At 45.0% G+C, this 18,368-nt stretch overlaps 1 protein-coding gene across 2 annotated transcripts in view; it reads right to left on the minus strand.

Moving 5' to 3' along the window:
- Positions 1–18,368, minus strand: part of KIF16B (kinesin family member 16B) — a 280,899-nt gene that overhangs the window by 74,357 nt on the left and 188,174 nt on the right. For both annotated transcript variants that reach the window (XM_060031261.1, XM_060031259.1), the window contains one exon: positions 11,628–11,750. In XM_060031261.1, the coding sequence (XP_059887244.1) occupies positions 11,628–11,750 (123 nt within the window). The remainder of the gene's footprint in view (positions 1–11,627; positions 11,751–18,368) is intronic.

The raw sequence follows: 18,368 nt of genomic DNA on the forward strand, positions 1-18,368 counted from the left end.
CCCGTGGCCTCCTGCTCAGCCTCCAGGGCGCGTGTCCAACCACAGTCCCTCCCTTGGCAGCAGCCCTGCTTCCACTCCTTTCTCCCTGGAAGAATCATTCCCTCCTCCATGACTTCCCGGCATGCAGCTCACACTCTGATCAGAGCACACATCACGGGACATTAATTATAGAATTAAACTTGTACTAGTTAATTTATATAACCGATATTAATTATATAAACGTCTCTCTAACCTACAAGATTGTAAGCCTTCTAAGGGAGTGGGCCTTTGGCAGTAGCTGGGGTGGTGGTGGGAGGCCTCTCATTGAAGGAATAAACGTTTATTGAGCTACTAGTATGTGTCGGCGCCATATCAGGTGCTGGTAGTTTTCCGAGAGATGTACTTAAGGTTAGTTTGCTTTTCAGAGAAGGTAAGGCTCCACTATCTTGGTTCCACTAACTCTGTTCTGGTGATATCTTTCAGGTTCATCTGAATCAAAGATTATTTTCATTAGTCACATAATGGTATCTTTTTTTTGTTTTCTCTGCACTGAGAACAGGGTGCACTGTCGATATATTTGTAACCCAAGTTTATAGTGAGGCACAGAGAGATTTCCAAATTCTTTACCCATGAAGTTTTCACCTGAATCCAGGTTAAAGACAAGGATCACAAAGGCTCCCGTTCCCGCTTTATATATAAAACACTTTAAGTCTCCTCTTGCCTATCAACACGTAAACAAGCTAAGCACAACGACGATGAGTGAAAACCAGCACCAGCACCACAGAAATGGTGCCCAAGGCAACCACGTGGCCACCTCCCCACAGGAAAACAGTCAGATCCCTTCTCTGTAACAGAGACAACCGCACTTTGAGAGCTGGGGAGACAGCGCACGTGAAGTTTGGGAAAACTACACAGAAAGTGGAAATAGACACTAAAGTCCTATTTTGCCCCCAAATTAAAACTGGGCATAGGATGAGGTGCTGATGCAGAGAGGAGGCACAGAAGGTCAGTACACCCAACACATCAGGTCAAAACGCTCAGCTATTCTCTTCCATGCTGAAAACGCAGGGCATCATTGCTCTGCGGCTTTGAGGACCAAATTCATTACTTCTCGCTCACTGAACGAGTCTGCTGATACAAATCCATCTTTTCTGGACCATAAAGTGATCAAGTGCAACTTAAAACACCATAAACGTGTCCACAAGATGAACTGCATTCACTATGAACAATTCTCAATTGAGTGCTTTCCACAAATTTATGTTATATACATATTTTGCCGGTTTAAGGACTGCCGATTTTAAGACCTGTCATCAGTTTGTATTTGCTTGTGTATATCTATCTGTGTAAGAAGGAGAGAATCAACAGTTTCTCACCCAAAGAAAAATACTCTAACTGGCCCCAGGTAAGTAAGCAGTTACTCGTAGAGGTCTCCTCAACAACATTTATTTTTAAACAACATTTGGAAGCGCTCCATCAAGTATATACAAATGAGATCCCCTGTATTTAGTAATAGCTTGAAGGAAATGGTCTAATACCACCCTAATATATACTAAAACAAGTTTTGCCAGATTTCTGCAAAATACAGTCTTGTGCAGTAACGTAACTATGAACACGCTTGAGGAAATATGAACATATAACAAATATTTCAATCTGTATAAACGGCAAGCATTAATACACCAGATTTCATTAAAATCTCTTCAGACAAATGTTGCAAATAGAGCTACCCAGGAGGTGGGAGGAGAGGCCAGCAGCCCATTAATCACAGCTCGCCAGCCAGTACCCCTCGCTCTGGTCCACCTCCAGGACGGCCCAGTCTTGCTGAGGACAGACAGCCCAGTGCTCTCAGATTTCTGACGGGGATGCCCACACCAAGTGTGCTGCATCCGATGTCTGTCTCCAGCGTGATGCTCTAACCTCTCTCCGTCTCCCAGCCCCTCTTTTCTTCTGATCACTCACCGAGGGCTCAGGCTGGATTCCAGCTCACTCTTCCTGCCTCAAACTCCCTAGCTCCCTAGACCTTCTGGTGGGACCCCGTCGGAATAACCCCCTTCTGTCCTGTGAGCTACCCGGAACTGCTGCAGACCGCCCTCACTACCCCTCCCCAGGAAGGCAGGACGCACTGACACTAAATGTACGCTATTTTAACTCTGTAGGGTCACTCCTACATGGAAATCCTTCTAAATTACATTTTCTGTGATGAGTATTTCCAAACGCTCTAAGGTTTTTAATCCTCACGGACAATGCTGTTTTACTGAGATGTTAAGGTCGCCCACACCCAACTCCGGAGCAGCCTCTCAGCCCATCTCAGAACGACGCTGCTACCGCATTCTTCCCCCCTCCCTTCAAGACCGCTTCAGCTTCACTTCATCGTCCTCCTCTGCTTCTACCAGAAAGGAGCTCCTCCCCAGGGCTGGCCTCAAGTGGTACTACTTCCTGTTACCAAAGCATCATCTGTACCCGTCTATCCGCGGGCCTGTCCCGGTGTCCTGCTGCCTAGAATGCCCTCTCTCACTCCCACCAAAACCTGAAGTCTTCCCGGGTGCCCAACATGACCCCTTCGCTCCGCACTGTTCTATTTTCTGCGTGTTTCTCTCCCCCACTTCACCGACCCCAGAGTATGTGAACAGCTTATGCATCTCTTCCGTTCCTCAATATCTTGATACTTCTAGTATGGTCTTTAAAAAAATGTTACAGGTACCAAATAAATACTTGCTAAGTAATAAGTGAATGAATAATAAAGATAGCGGAGCCCAGGGCCTCTTCAGGAAACTCTCCCCTACTATTTTCTCATTCCCTTTCTGGCCGAAACGTGGGCAGCAGAATGATTTGCATTTCAGGTCTTTTCTGATTTACCTGTAAATGTTTAATGTTTTTGGACAATAGGCGTTAGAGGAGACAGGGAGAGGGTAAAGAATTGTAAAACAAAGAAAATGTCATTTACCAGATTCCTTTGGAAGAGAGGAGTCTTGATTTAGTGATAAACAATTTGGGGGTAAGAATGAGTGCGGGTAGTTGTGTGGAAAAAACTCCTGAAAAAAACACATCAAGAAACAAGCGGTGGTCTCTGAACTGCCTTTACAGGGTGGGTCCTATTAACTGAAGAACTTTTTGCTTCTGAACGTCATGGTCCCCTGCGTACGCAGGCAGGCGTGGGGATACAGGCCAAGGAAGGGGGCTGGAGCTGACACCCCACCACTACCCTTAGCAGGGGGGCAGCAGCTGGAGTTCCCAGGGGACATCTAGGAAGCGGGGTGGGGGACACTGGTGCTTTGGGGAGAACATAATTGTCTAAGGGGGTATTTTCAGTTATTTGCTCTGAGATGTACAATGTATTTCCTTCTCTGGTTCCCTAGGAAACTACAGCAAAGTTTTCTTTCTGGGGAACCCAAAGGAGTGCTGAGCTCTGTGGCCAAGTGGACACAAAGGAAAAGACACTGTGTCAGCAACCATCCAGGGTATCGGAGGCGAGGGGACAGCTGCCATTTGAACTGTGTCCTCCAACCATGTCACGAGCTCCTGAGCCACGCTTGCATCCCCTCCACTGTACTGGGCTCTGTGAACTTGAACTAGAGCTCCACCAACTACAGAAATCCCATCTCCATGGCACCTGTGGGAAGAAGACGGACCCTGGCAGGAGGAGATGCAGGGAGAGGGGAGTCTAAGGTCCAACCCTAGATCCGTCCCCACCTGCTGGTAATGTGGAAGCGTGGTTATGGGGTTCACAAAGCCAAGCAGGTATAAGCTTATTCAGCCTTATTATCTAGGAAATGCCCCAGACATCCTCTGTGTAGATGCGTCACCAACAAGGTGCCCTGGAGTCTCTGGCTCCTGAACCTGGTCTGAATCCATGCACCACGCAGACAGGAGCCTGGCGGCTGACTGCGGGTTACGGCACCCTCTGCATAACAGGAAGTGATGCAAAATCAAACGGGGCTTTCTAGCTGGCCCAAATCTCAGCCTTCTGCAATAACTAGAGAGAATGGCTTCTTTATGCTTCAATCTCAGTACCTACAAAATAGGAATAATACCATTTATTTTAGTATACTTAGTTTTATATGGTAATTTGAAGGTAAACTTGAAAGAATGTACCAAGACCCGAATATTCTGGTAAGATGGATGCCTTTCAAATCTAAGATCATTACTAAGGAATACTTCTTCCTCCCCCTAACACCTTGGTAAAACAGGAGAGGAACTGGGGTATTATTCTACCTTAAAATTGTGAGAACTTGGGAGAATGACAGCCTAAGCAATTTCCCTGCAAATTACTCAGATACCCAGAGGCAAAGCACGGAATGCAAACTCTCTACCAGTCATCGTTGGAGAACGCAATCATGTAAAGCTCTGGATTAAGACAGCCCTGGATCCTGACTTTAGCCCACTCACCACTTAGCTGTGTGACTTTGGCTAAATTATGCAACTCCTCCAGCCTCAGTTTCTTCATCTGTAAAATGAGCTCATGACACCTAACCTATAGCTGTACTAAAAAACGTGAAGCAACGAGCAGAGTGCTGGGGTACTCAGTACCTGGTAACTCCTGCACCGCGATCACGTTCCTTAAAAAGCCCTTTTATTACACACATTGAAAGGCCAGGGTACCTGTGGGCAGCAAGTGCAAAAAGGGGAGTTCAAACCATTTTGTGATTTCTTTTAAAACAAATTTTACTCTAGGAAGAGATGTAAAACTCCCAGAATTCTGAAATGAAGGAAAGGAAATATTAATATATTCTTATAGCGGAAAAACAAACTTGAAATGGAAATCCAAGGTAGGATCACAAGGTGATGACTGCTTTTCTTCTATGCTTGTGATTCAATCTCATTTCCTCTTCACCATTTCTCATGTCTGCAGCATTACCTCTGTGAAGATAAACAACTGCCCAAGTAACAGCAATATAAAAGATGAGTTGTTTTGTGTTAAAATAGGGGAAGTGAAAGTTGTTTTTTCTTATTTTTTTAGCGAAAGACAACATTCTCAAAGAGATGGGAAGAGTGCTTAAAGAAAAAATAAAACCTTAGGATAAAATATGATTCTTTTAAGGTTATTTCTTCCACTTGATATTTATGTTTGAAAATAGTCCACAAACTGAGTATTTGAATCTAGATGGACCACAGCTCACGCAAGCCTCCATTTGTCTCAGCTCTGCTAATGCACACGCGGGAGAACATCCATCAGTTACTAATAAGCAGAGATTCAGACGCCAACACACAAATCCTTCTGAACATTTATATCCTATCAAGTTGGGAATGTTTCTAAAAGATGTATGTGCGTGCATAGTTTATCTAATAGACTGAAATGGCTCTTATTTCTGTTCTGCCAAATAAAAACACATTTCCCTGACTATAAATGTGATTTCTTCAGCTCCCAAACTGCACATTTTCTGGGCATTTCCTCCTTATGCTTCCTGGCAGGTCTATCCACCATCAAATTCTCCAGGTTTGTCAAAACGTTAATAGCACCAATTTATATGAAGTGCCCGTGACTTGACCAGAATTCAAGATCAAAGTTAAAGCACACACAAAAATAACAGCAACACTTGAAAACAAGTGAGGATTTGGAAATGGCCACTTTGTCTAGGGCAACACTAGGGCCTCAACTTCCAAAAGGTGCAGAGAGTAGTGCTATTTAGAAGGTACAGTAAGATGAGTACGCGAGGGAACCGGGATGGCTCAGAGGACTTAGATTCCATGGACATCTGGTACCTGGATCTACTTAGTAGCTGCGTGGCCCTGGGCGAGTCACTCATAATTTCCTCGTTCATTAACTGTAAATAGTATCCCCATTTTGGTACATCTTCCACGCTTGCGGAAGGGTCTGGCAAAGTGCCTGGGACGAAGAAGGTGCCTGATAGATGTCAGTGTAAAACATTTGACGCAACTTGGGGAATCTGGATTTCCACGTCAGATTTCCCAAGTCTGAAGTGTTGACAACTCACTCGAAACGTTTTAAAGTCTGTTCAGGCCAAACAAAGCACATGACCCACCGCCCGTGTGCTCCTGCCGCTGGGAGTCAATGCTGTTGTTTGTCGGCCCTGGTCCCGGGTCCCTGCACGTGGTCCTTCAGATGTAAAAGCAAGATTCCAACTTGAACCTCGGCCGCCCTGAGGTTCTACCACTATCCCATCTCACCTTCAGGGTCTCTTCTTTCGAGGGAGGACCCGGCAGATGGGAGAGCGCTCAGGGCTAAACCTCTCCCGGGCTCTGAGACGTGACGGACGGAAATTAGGAGGCAGGACTCACAGACCTAAAAACTCAAAAAGAAAACGCCTACCACCGCCCGGGTGCTCAGGGATTACCCGCAGGGTCTACAGGTCTGCGCTGGGCGTGTTCCCTGAGGTCAGACTTCCCCGCTGTCATCCGTTCTCCTGTTTCCTCTGCCTCTCCTTCTCCTCCTCAGGCCACTGACCAGGACTTAGAGAACGTGAGCAGGCACGCGGGGACAGGAGGAGCCTGTCACCGCGGTACCTTCAGCAAGGGCCCGATGAGCACGCTAGCACGGGCTGCTTGCTTTTTGGGCGTCGTGTGTTCCAGGTAGGGCGTGGAGTCTCGCATCCCTTTGGTCTGCGAGTGGACACAAGGCTGAGCTCCTGCAGCCACGTGACAGAAGGTGGGGACCTGTCCTCTCCTGAACAATACGAGGTGCCAGCAGCCTCCTTACAGGAGACGACACTACCACATGGGGTTCCAGGAGCAGCGGCTGAAGAGTGCCCGGGGGCCCAGATGAGGAAGGGAGGGCGAATCAGTGATGAACCTGCCGACAGAGATGGAGCACGAGGGGCCCCCGAGGGGCTGATTACAAAGGACACCCAGCCACATAACCCCTGAAGCCCCAAACAGGCTCTGCTCCATGACAACACCTGTGGCCAGCCTTGTGTGGGTCACATCACAGTCATCTGTACGGGGGCTCATTCCCAGCCCGGCCCGTGTAAGGGCTGGGGCCTCACGGCTGCACAGGCTGACGAGGGCCCATGGAGCTGACACCTACGGGAAAGACCGGCGATAAACACAACAACGACCAAGAGAAGAAAATGGGACTGTGGCTGTGACGGGAGTAAACCGGGTAACGGGGCGGGGCGGGGGGGGGGGGGGGGGGGGCGTGGCACTGGCGTACATGTCAACACTCGCCAAAGGAGACAGGAAGACAATCTCCTGTGAAGATTACTTCCGGTTTTAGAGGGATGAAAACTCTCAGGAAACAAAACATTAAAAAAAAATTACCAGCGTTAGATTATTTCTTTATATTATCATTTTAACATGTAAGTTAAAAGGTAGGGGATTTAAAACTATGCTGGAGACAGCAGCTTATTTCTATGACATCAGAGTATGACAGCCTCTGTTAGCCATAAGCACAGATTTTGTGTCATGCTGAAATGCAATTTAAAAATTAAACTCTACCCAGTCTGGTCCTAGCTAACTGAGGATGGCAAGTATAACGCAGGGTAATTGATTTCACGTATCATTCACTGAAAAGCAGTGGAAGCGGGAGTTTGAAGATGACTGTTGTGGTCCAGGTGGAGTTATTACTTGTGACGCCTATAGCTCCGCGCAAGCACGGACTGTGCAGGTATGTTCTGCTGAGCAGCAGGTCACATTCAACCACAGTCAGCACAGAATGTGCTCTTTTCCAAGGGGAGCCAGCCTACACACCTTCAGCTCTTCTGTCTGTCTCTGACGTCAGCTGGTGGGATGCACCTCTCTCAGCATAAATGCGTACACAGTTCCAGAAGGCTGTGCTACTGGGAGACACTGGCAGGTATAACTGCAAGGGTAACAACAGGAACAGATACCCTGACCCAGGGGTTCTCACATGAGTCCTTCAGGGTCAATAAAGGGGGAGGTGACACTGAGATGACAGCTTTCCGTATTGTCAGAAGCAAACATCGAAACAGACACCAACCCACAAACTGTGATGTGTCCACACAGTGGAGGCTGTTTAGCAATAAAAAGAAACAAATTACTGTTACACTTAACTACATGGATGAATCTCCAAAAGGCATGTGGAGTGGAGGCAGCCAGACCCAGGAGGGTAAATGCCACCTGGTCCTATCCCCACCGCTCGCCAGAACAGATCCACGTAATCTGTCGTTACAGAGAGCAGATCAGTGCTGGAGAAACTTTCCGGGATGACTGAAAAGTTCGTAAATCTTGATTGGGGTGCTGGTTACAGGGGTGTACACATATGTCAAAACTCATCAGACTGTACTTAAAATGTGTGTATGTCACTGGATGTAAACTATGTCTCAATGAAGTCGATTTAAAAAATTAAATATGACCCAAACCCAAAAAGCTTACACTTACCCATTCTTACAGTTAGTTCACAAAAGAAAGTTGTTTTTAATCCCCCAAATAGAGAAGATATAAAAGATAGTCCTTTTGAATTAAAAACTCTATTTTTCTCATTTTAAAGCCCAGTGATGGAAACCTCCTCAGGACTCATCGGGGATCAGAAGACAAGCCTTTGGGAACCACTCTTCTCTCCCTCTCTCCTCCCAGACCCCCTCCCTGCAGCCTACCTCGAGCATCCCTTTAACAAGGATCATGACTGCTTCATCTGGCAATGAACAGACCGGACTGGAGGACTGGAGCTACCAGGTTGGGGATTAAAATGAAATTGGACAGGAAGAAGGAATGATCTAAATAACTAATCAATTCTATCTAAAGCAGGGTGGGTAGGGAAGGGCAGGAGGCAGAGGGAACACGAGGGGTGAGGGAAAAGCTGAGAGACAGCGCTCTGGGGCTGCCACCCCTCCACAGGCCAGCGTCCTCCTGGGGACCTGTTACCTCAGTCACTGGGGACTTGCACCCAACAGGACCTGCGTGTGGCCGAGTCAGCTCAGCCCCTTAAATGAACCAGATATAAAATATCTATATACCTTATCATCATATTTTCCTTCAAAGAAGATCTGAGACTAACAGAACAGACTTTTCTAAAAATAATACTTTTTACCTTCCTCTCCTTAAAGCCATTGGCTCACCAAGAGAATTCAGTAGCAGCCAAAGTATGACCCTAAGTGTGACTACTTGTTCTAGAAAACATTGCGTGTGCATGAAATAAAGTGATGGAAGGAAAAGGCTGGCATAGTTCATTTTAAACTCAGAACACTAAGAGGAAGTAAACAACCAAAAAGCGAAGAAGAAGACAGAACAAAACCCCAAATCCTCATAAAGACACAGTAACACATTGAACGTCATGAAGGGGATTCCAAGGGTAAAATCTCCCTCATTCCCGACACCTTATGCGGCACTTGGGATGTGGCCGGCACTGTTCCAGGCACTTCACGTACAAAAGCTCCTACAGTCCTCAAACCAACCCAGCCTGCGGCTTTCCTCAGCCCCATTTCACAGATGAGGCACAGTGAGGTCACCTGGAGGAGTAACACTCCCCCAGCACTTTTCAGACAGCTACGCTTCTGCTGGAGCTTGGCTACTTTTGTCTATTTTGTTAAGGGCGGGACAGTATATTCCCAGGGGTTCTGTTTCTAGTACTGGCCCCTGATGCTTCTGTTGACAGGGTGCTCCACCCACCACGGGAATGTGAGACCATCAGCCCTCCTCCCTGTAAATGCACAGGGCGGCCCTTCCTACTCGGAAAAGCAGGAATTCTCCAGGCAAATGCTGACAGTCGATTCCTGGTGCTAATGATGCCAACACCTGGGATGAGAACGGAAGGAAGCAGAACAATGACATGCTCTCAGACAGGGCTTCGATCAGTTCAGAGAGGGCCAGCCTAGATTCTGAAAGGTGCCAGACAGTTCCCATATGTGGTTTCTCTAACTTGCCTTTACGGTTGCATCTTCACAATTTTAGCCAGATCGGCATACGGCCAGGTCTATAATTTGCTTGCAACTTTTATTTAAATCAACTCAGTTAAAAAAAATTAAGTATCTTCTTTATTCATGACTTAAGTTCTATGCATGAAATCGATTTAATAGTCATACTTTATTAATACATTTATCTATGGAAATAAATCTATGTACCAACTAAAATCATTGCATGTCCTCCAGTGCTGTGACTTCTGTGTTTTGAAGAATTCAAATTCTGAACTGGTGAAAGCCAGTCTTTATCCTCTAATTTAAAAATATGGAAATAATACAAACACGCCTTAGGAAACTGTCTCTCAATATGTATAAATGGAACTCTCCACACACACAGTTTCAAATGGCTGACGAAAGAAACTGGGCGGGAATCAGGCACTAGGTCAGGAGGAGCAGAAGCACTGGATCACAGACATGGTGCAACATTTTAATAAGAAATCACAGAATCTGGCCAAATTCAACCACCAACACTAGCACACAGGAATCACGTCTTCTCAACAGAAACCTCAAAGATATAAATGAATGTGCACGTTTTGTTAAAAAAAAAACGGGGGGGGGGCTCAGTAGGCAGAAATAAGAATCTAAAACCTTGATTAATCAGGAAAGTTATTTGCATTGTTTCTCCAGGAAGACTGAAAAGGAGCGCCTGTGCCTAAGGGGAGGGATCCCCCCGAGCCCAGGGGCTCCTCTGAGGTGCAGCCAGGAAGTGGGGAAGCAGCGGGGGCGCGGCGGGGGGGGGGGATGGCTTCGGGATCCCTCCGCCCTTCCTCCCCCCACAGCAAGCAGCTCACGCTTATCTGCTTCTACAGTGTTCTTCCTCCTACGAGACTCCCTGACCAAACTGTTCAGCGAAAAAGAAATCTGGAAACCACTGGTGAGGCCCAATTTCCTCACCTTACCAATGAGGGGACTGAAGCTCAGAGGAGGTAAAGACTTTGGGTCACTCAGCAAAGTAGAATCCGAGTCTGAAGAACTCAACATCCAGATTCTGGCGTTTATCTGACCAAAAGCACCTCTAGGAATGCCCCCTGGCAGACAGATACTGGGGACCGTAGTGAACGCCATACAACACCCTCGCCTACCCTCGAAAATGAAGACGTGTGATTAACCATCAATTCCTCGAGGAGGGGATGGCGGCCAGCAGTATTTAATGAAGTGTTATGAGTCAATGGAAGTCAATTAGAAATAAGATGAAGGGGAAGTATTTGGGGAAGTATGAGGTAAGGAAACAGGCACATCTCTTCCTGAAAAGCTGTATAAATCAAATAATGTGTAAACACATTAGGAAAGCTTCCTAATTATGAACAACAGAAACAAAAACAATGAAAATAGCAGTAGAAATAACAGCAACAGCTATAATGTATCCTTTATTATCTACCAAACACTGGAGTCGGCACTTTATATGCACTTAATATCCCTGTGACATAAATATTATTGTTCCCACTTTTATAGATTAAAAAACTGAGCCTACGCCCATGGTAGGGTGACCAACTGTCCTGGTTTGCCTGGCACCAAACGGGTTCCCGAGGTGTGGAACTGTCAGTGCCGAAAGCAGGAAAATCCTGGGCGATCTGGGGTGGCTGGTGACCTTACCTGTGGGGCTGGTAGGTGACAGTAACTTCCATGTCAGCCGGACTCCCCAGCCACCACTACCTCCTATGGGATAACTTCCCTCCCTGTGCTCCAGCCTAGACTTTCACGTACTGGTTTAAAGAAGGGCATGACCAGTATCGTACAAAACAACACGTTCATATGTAGCTTTAGCTCCATGTAGAGAAAAGACAGCACTGCAGAGGCTCGAGCCTCCATCCCCCAGAAGAGTAAAGAAGGGACACTTACCTTGACCTCAAACTCAAAGTGCTCGTCCTTCCCTTGGCCGCAGAGGACATAGCGTGGAATACTAATTTTGATGGGGTCCTTCAGGTTGTCTGGATTTGCTCCCAAAGAGCGAGACACCATCCGCTATCAAAGGCACATCAGATGGGAGAACAAAGAGAGAGACCAAGATCACTGCACTGCAAATACCCCGCCCGGCCAGGCGGAGGAAACGCGTTTCAAGCAAAGAAAAGAGCATCAGACCAGTAGAGTTTACTTAGAAAAATGATGGTTTCCTTTGAAAGAGAAGCGCTACGTCTCTCTCCTGACAAAAGACCATTTCTTTAGGGATACCATTCCAAAAAGGTAGGGCGAAAGCGCTTCCAAATGTTGTTTGGCTTTGATGTTCCTTCCAATTTATAGGAACAAGTGAAAAAAAGGACAGATTACATATCCTGACTCTAAAAAAAAAGTCTGGTACAAACCAGATTCTTTTCTGAAAAGTCTTGATCACTGAACAACTTCTTTTTTCTTCACAGACTACCAGACTGCTGTACGTAAAGCTCTAAAGCTGGAGATTTTATTCAAATGCACTTCATTTTTAACTTCCAGGCATTTTTATAAGGCAGTGTAGTGTGGAAAGCTCTTTAAACCACAATTAAAACGAATCCCCAGTGTTTCCTTTAGGCTCCATCTGACTAATAATCAACTAGGCTCTGACAAATGTCTACGGTCTGGATGGTGGGAAGACGGAGGGGCTTGAGGAATAGGCATTAAAAACAATTAGAAGGGAATTCTCCTGAGTGTAAAGGGAAGGAAATCTCTGAACAATCCTTATCATTAACACTAACGGAGGGCTTTACGAAACATAAGAAGATGTGTTTTTGAAGCAGTACCAGTAATAAAATAATTAAAATCATATTTATAGTTAGCATCATAATTATAGTTAGCGTTTATTGAATACATACTATTACCCAGAATGTGCTGAACAGTTTATGTGCATCGTTTTGTTTAATCCTCATGACCCCCCCCCAGGAGGCAGGAACCATTATGAATCCAATTTATCAGATGAAGAGTCCCAGGACTCAGAGCCTAGGTAAATTTTAAGAGTTTAGGTAACTTAGAGGTAAGTGGTAGAGTCAGGATTCGAACTCAGGCTAACCGAGAGAGCCCACATGCATCACCACTATACTGCTAGTGTGACATTTATTTATCAATTTATTTTTTAAAACTTTTAATGGGGGTAGAATTGATTTACAATGTTGTGTCAGTTTCAGGTGTAGCGCAAAGTGATTCAGTTATAAATATTTTTTCATACTCTTTTCCACTGTAGGTTATTACAAGATATTGAATATAGTTCCCTGTGTATGCAGTAAATCCTTATTGTTTATCTATTTTATATATAGTGGTGTATAGCTGATAATCCCAAACTCCCAATTTGTCCCCCCGCCCATTTTCCCCTTTGGTAACCGTAAGTTTGCTTTCTCTGTCTATGAGTCTGTTTCTGTCTTGTATGTAGATTCATCGGTATTATTTTTTAGATTCCACATATAAGTGACAGCATATTTGTCTTTCTCTGCCTGACTTACCTCACCCAGTACCTTTCATGAAATTTTAAAGTAAGTCCATCCACCTGAGATAAACTGAGCTAACATATACAGAATTTAAGAAGACGGAAAACCCATGGTTATACAACTAAACTCACTGATTTGACCAAAAAGACAACAGGGGCAACAAGCTCCCTTTCCCTCAGGCAGAAAGGGGTCCTGGACCCTTGGCTCCTCGGCCAGGGGTAGCATGGATGGTCCAGGTTTGCTGCGCATGGGAAAGCGCAGGGCTCTGGATGACATGGAGGCACGTGACTTGCCTCAGGTGGCGGCTCTCATCGAGCTGACAGTGTAAACACACTGGCACGATATGAAATTACCAAAGCCTTTTAGAGCATCTTACTTTTTCACTGCGTGGCTGGTTACCCCAAACAAGAACCATTCCTTTTATTGCAGCGGTGCACCTGTTTAGCTGTCCTTGGTGTCAAAAAACCATAGCGGAAATCCCTAAAAAGAGAGTTTCTCGATACGTGTATTGCCAAAGACCTTGCAATCCACTAAGAGTACTATTTCCAAATTACTATGAATGTAGACATCTCCCGAAACATGGGATATTTTTATCTATTTGAAGGTGAAAAGGCAGAGAAATAATCTAGTGCTTTTATTTATTTTCAACAAACATATTTAATGTTAAGAAATGTCTCTGACCTCAAAGCCCATGGTTTGGCTATGCAGTCCTCTGCTGCCTTAGCTCTGAAACCTTCTATGTCATGCTTGTAACTGTATTTTTCAAGTAGGAACATAACTTCTCTTCCACATGTGACACAATCACCTGGGAACTCCACTGCTACAGTGCGAGCGCGTGCGTGTGTGTGTGCGCGTGTGTGTGTGGAGTTGGAGTGGAGAGCTGTGGTGTCTGGAAGCGCAAAGGAGCTTAGAACAACCTCAGCAGAAGGGCTGCCGCTGTCAGGCTTTTAAGCAAGAACCGGTAACACTAGTTTAGAAGACCCACTCCCAGATCCTCCCTACAGGTTAGAACAACAGGCCCTTGTGGCAGCTGACTGGGTGAGGAGCTCTCTCTGCACAGCTGCGGGCTACCCGCTAAGGGGCAAGAAGGGGGAAAAGGAGGAAGGAAGAAGAGCAATTAAATTGTTCCCCTTCAGGCTCGGTCGACACACAGCATGATAAACCAGAGCAGTGCTGTTAGTGCCGCTGGGCTAGAACAAAGCCCTAGGGGTCTGGTGCTCCTAAATGGAGAGGCAGCAACCCCAGCTAGGGGACGGGAAAGCCTCATGGAGAAGGGGCTCTGCACCCGGGTACACAAGGATGAATAGGAGTTTTCCAGGAGGAAGAGAAGGCTCGTTCTGGCAGAAGAAAGGGTGCCCTCGCTATAAACCTTTAGTTCACTGAGGAAAGTAAAGAAATACCTGGGCCGATGTTTGGCACAGAGTAGGTGCAGAGAGGAGGGGGGATGGGGAGAGAGGGAGAGGAAAAACTGTTCCCCTCCAACCGATTAGGAACAGTGTGTTACCACATGTGTTTATCGGTTCTCAACAAGGTGCAGAGGACAATACCAACACGTTTAACACACTTGGTGGATTCTCCACCACTGTCTGCTTCCCTGAAGCAACTGCAGAAGAGGGACTTGGATTCCACATGGCCGTCACCTGGAGGAGACTCAGAATTCAATCCGAGCTTTCGGAGCTGGTCTCTGACGGACAGTCACCCACCCTCTCTGAACCTCCATTTTGTCGTCAGTGGAAATGGGCACGATGTTTCCCAAATCTCCCCTATGTAGCAGGAACCCAACTGTGACCAAGGCCGTGTCCCGCCCTGTGGGACAAGTAAACTGATAATTACAGCAGGATGAGAAAGTTATGATGGGGGTCACTGAGTGAAAAACATATACACAGATATTGCTATACAAATACTGTGAACTTCCCTGAGGAAGAACTGCAGTCAAAACCGCCCAGGTACACTGTTAACCAAGCAGTGGAGACTTAACTTTCTAAACACCTTTCCCTATAGGCGCCCTTAGGATATACAATCAAACATCGATGTCTTTTACAGAGCGCCAGCTATGGACCATACACAGGGCCAGGTCCTGGGAATACAAAGTAACTCTGACAAAGTATCTGTAACTTCTAAGACCTTTAGTTTTTCTCAACTGCATTAAGTTTTAAACAAAGACAAGGTTTTTCTACTCCAGATGGATTATACGCTAACGTTAGCAAACGCTACCTTAACCTTCTTTTCTCATAGGTCAACTTTCAAAGGGGGTTAAGACTGTAACTGATGGTCTGGTTATCACACAGGCATTTTAAGACTAGAAAGTTCTCTTAAGAACGCGTAATTGTGAAATCAATTGCTAATGAAAAGAAAGTTGTTTGATGCATAGGCTTATAAATCCCTTACAGAAAAAAATCACTGCCTTTGATAATTTAACTGGGTATATGAATTACGTAGAGACCAGTTACCTAGGAGACACTGGATCTTATTATGTCGCTCGCCTAAATCCAGGACGGCCCTTTACATCCCAGCACACGCACGTGTACCTCAAGAAACGGTTCTAGGTGGTACACAAGAGCCACTGCTCCACTCAGGACCAGACAGGGAAGAATAACTGAAGCCACTGCTGAGAAGAGGATATTTCTCTTCATTATTCTGCACATTGGGGATTAGAAACATTGTCAGAGTTCCCACATCTGGGACCACAGTTTACTTCACTCTCACTGATTTCACAGTTAACTGAATATTAACAGGTGTAGAGAAATGAACACCTGCAGAAATGAATAACTGAAGAATAAGCCAGGGATCTGAAGACATTTGAGCAAAAGTATAGAGAAAAATGAAGAGTATGTGCTTCCACCACATCACTGCTGCAACGTAATTTTTAGACACTATGTTCTGAATTGACATTTGATGAAAAATGTCGAATTCTCAGGATATACTGTGAAAGGTTCCTGACGTTCTCCTAAACTATGTTTATGTTGGGCAGGAAGGAAAACTAACACAAATGTCTCCTAAATTTATTTTTTATTTGAAAGGAGCTATATTTTGAATATCTTGAGATTTACAGCGGACAAGCAAATGTGTGCTGTATCATATATCCCATTATTTATGAGAGTTTTTAAATTTCTATGGAATTATTTATTTTGGAGTCAGTCACAGTTTCTTAAACTTGGAAGGGGAAGCTGGTGACACATCATGCTAGGAGGTAAAGAAACATGAAAGGCTGTATGTCTGGAAGCACGTCTCGCAGGAGATCTGGATAAATATGTAGGACAGGTCAAGGAATTTCAAATGCACCACAGACTGGCTCTATTTAGAAATAAAAAGTCAAGGAAAAGTACATAATTAGTAACTTGGATTACATTCCTGTACATAAGAAATATCTTTTAGGGACTTCCCTGGAGGTCCAGTGGTTAAGACTTCGCCTTCCAGTGCAGGGTGTGTGGGTTCGATCCCTGGTTGCAGAGCTAAGATCCCACATGCCTCACAGCCAGAAAAACAGAAACATAAAACAGAAGCAATACTGTAACAGAGTCAATAAAGACTTTAAAAATGGTCCTCTTAAAAAAAAAAAAATCTTTTAAAATAAGATACAGAGAAATATTTTTCTGATAGCTTTTAACAAAACAATGTCCTGTGTCAACAAATTCACTATTTTTCCAGTGGTGTGGAAATATTATAGTCCAGTCCTCAGCCTAAAGAAGCAGACAGAACACAGGCTACGTTTTGAATATTCAGATTAGAATCTTCTCTTCCTACTCAGGCTGTCTCCTTCAAAAGGAGCAAATTAAGAAAATTAATAGGAAGCAGCATTAACATCCACTAGGATCACTGTCGGCACTGCAGAGGGCACAGAGTGAACCGATTCCAAAGGGAGTCATCAACATTCTCCCCTAAATGCTCTAATTACATACCAGATGGCTGAATTCAGTATATGCTTTAACCATGACAAGGTCAGGGCTCAGGACGGCCGTCTGATCTCTTAGCCAAATATCCAAGCTTTGCTTCTAAAATACAGGCAAACCTGGGTTTTTATCAGATTTAGCAAAAACTAGTAATTCCCCTTTCTCTGTTCCCAGCATAGCACATATTTCTAATCCCTCTTTTTTCAACCACACATGCCACAGTCATAGTTCTAATTAGAGCTATTTGCATCAAGCACCTACTATGACCCAGCAGTTTGAAAACGGGGGTCTGGGGCAGAGATGGTGAGGACCCATCACCTTCTCAAATACGAGCCACGTCACAGGAAATGGGGCATAAAGGTAACCTGTGTGAGCAGATGTACGTTACAAATGTGGCAAAAAGCCAAGACATGCTTGCGTTCCTCTCCAGAAGGCGAAGCCAGCCTGTGCTGTGAAGGGACCGGGGCTAGTCCCACACCACCTTTGAAGGCTTAGTACCAACAACTGACCTGGATTTGCTAAGACACATGGCACACCTACCTGCTCCAGGTCAGGGTCAGGACTTAACAACAGCCCGACAGGTAGAACCACCATGAACTGCATCTCATTTTAAAGTGACTTTAAAAGACGCACGTCAGGAAACAGAAATATGGATTTTCAAATAAAGGAGTATTTCTTTCCTTTTGATATGTATCTATATCTGTATGTTATCAAGGATAAATTACCCAGAAAATGACAAATTGTGTTGGATACAAATGCTTGTGGAATATCCTGAGTTTACTGGCCTTCCAGTAAATTCGAATCTGTGATTCTCACTAAAAGTAGATTATTTCATCCATGTAGATCTGAGTTGATTGATCAACATTGTTTCAAGGTTTGGAAATACTGAATGATCTGATGAATGTTTCAGCCTGAAGCTATTAAAAATGTCCCCATCTTTCTCTAGACCAAAAAGAACTTTAATGGTCATTGTCTCTGGATAACCCATCGTTAGATGGATGATTTAAAAAAAGACTAAATAACAGGTCTAGTACGAATGTGGCAGTAGCTATCATGTGGCTCTCGTTACCAAACATGAGTCTAGGCAGTTGAGGACCTGAGGAGGGAAAACCAGCTGATCTCCCTCCTGGTTCTACAATGTCTTTAATGACCCAAGAAAAATACTACTCATCGTCACTCACTGACTTCTGCTGAGCCCTAGTTTTGGTTCAAACTGTACTAATTTCTCAGGTCCAGGCAAAACTGAAGTGGGGGTAGGGGATTGGTGGAGATTCTCTTTATCAGGTTTCTGTAGAGCATAC

Source organism: Delphinus delphis, chromosome 15 (assembly GCF_949987515.2).
Source record: "Delphinus delphis chromosome 15, mDelDel1.2, whole genome shotgun sequence".
Taxonomy (NCBI): domain Eukaryota; kingdom Metazoa; phylum Chordata; class Mammalia; order Artiodactyla; family Delphinidae; genus Delphinus; species Delphinus delphis.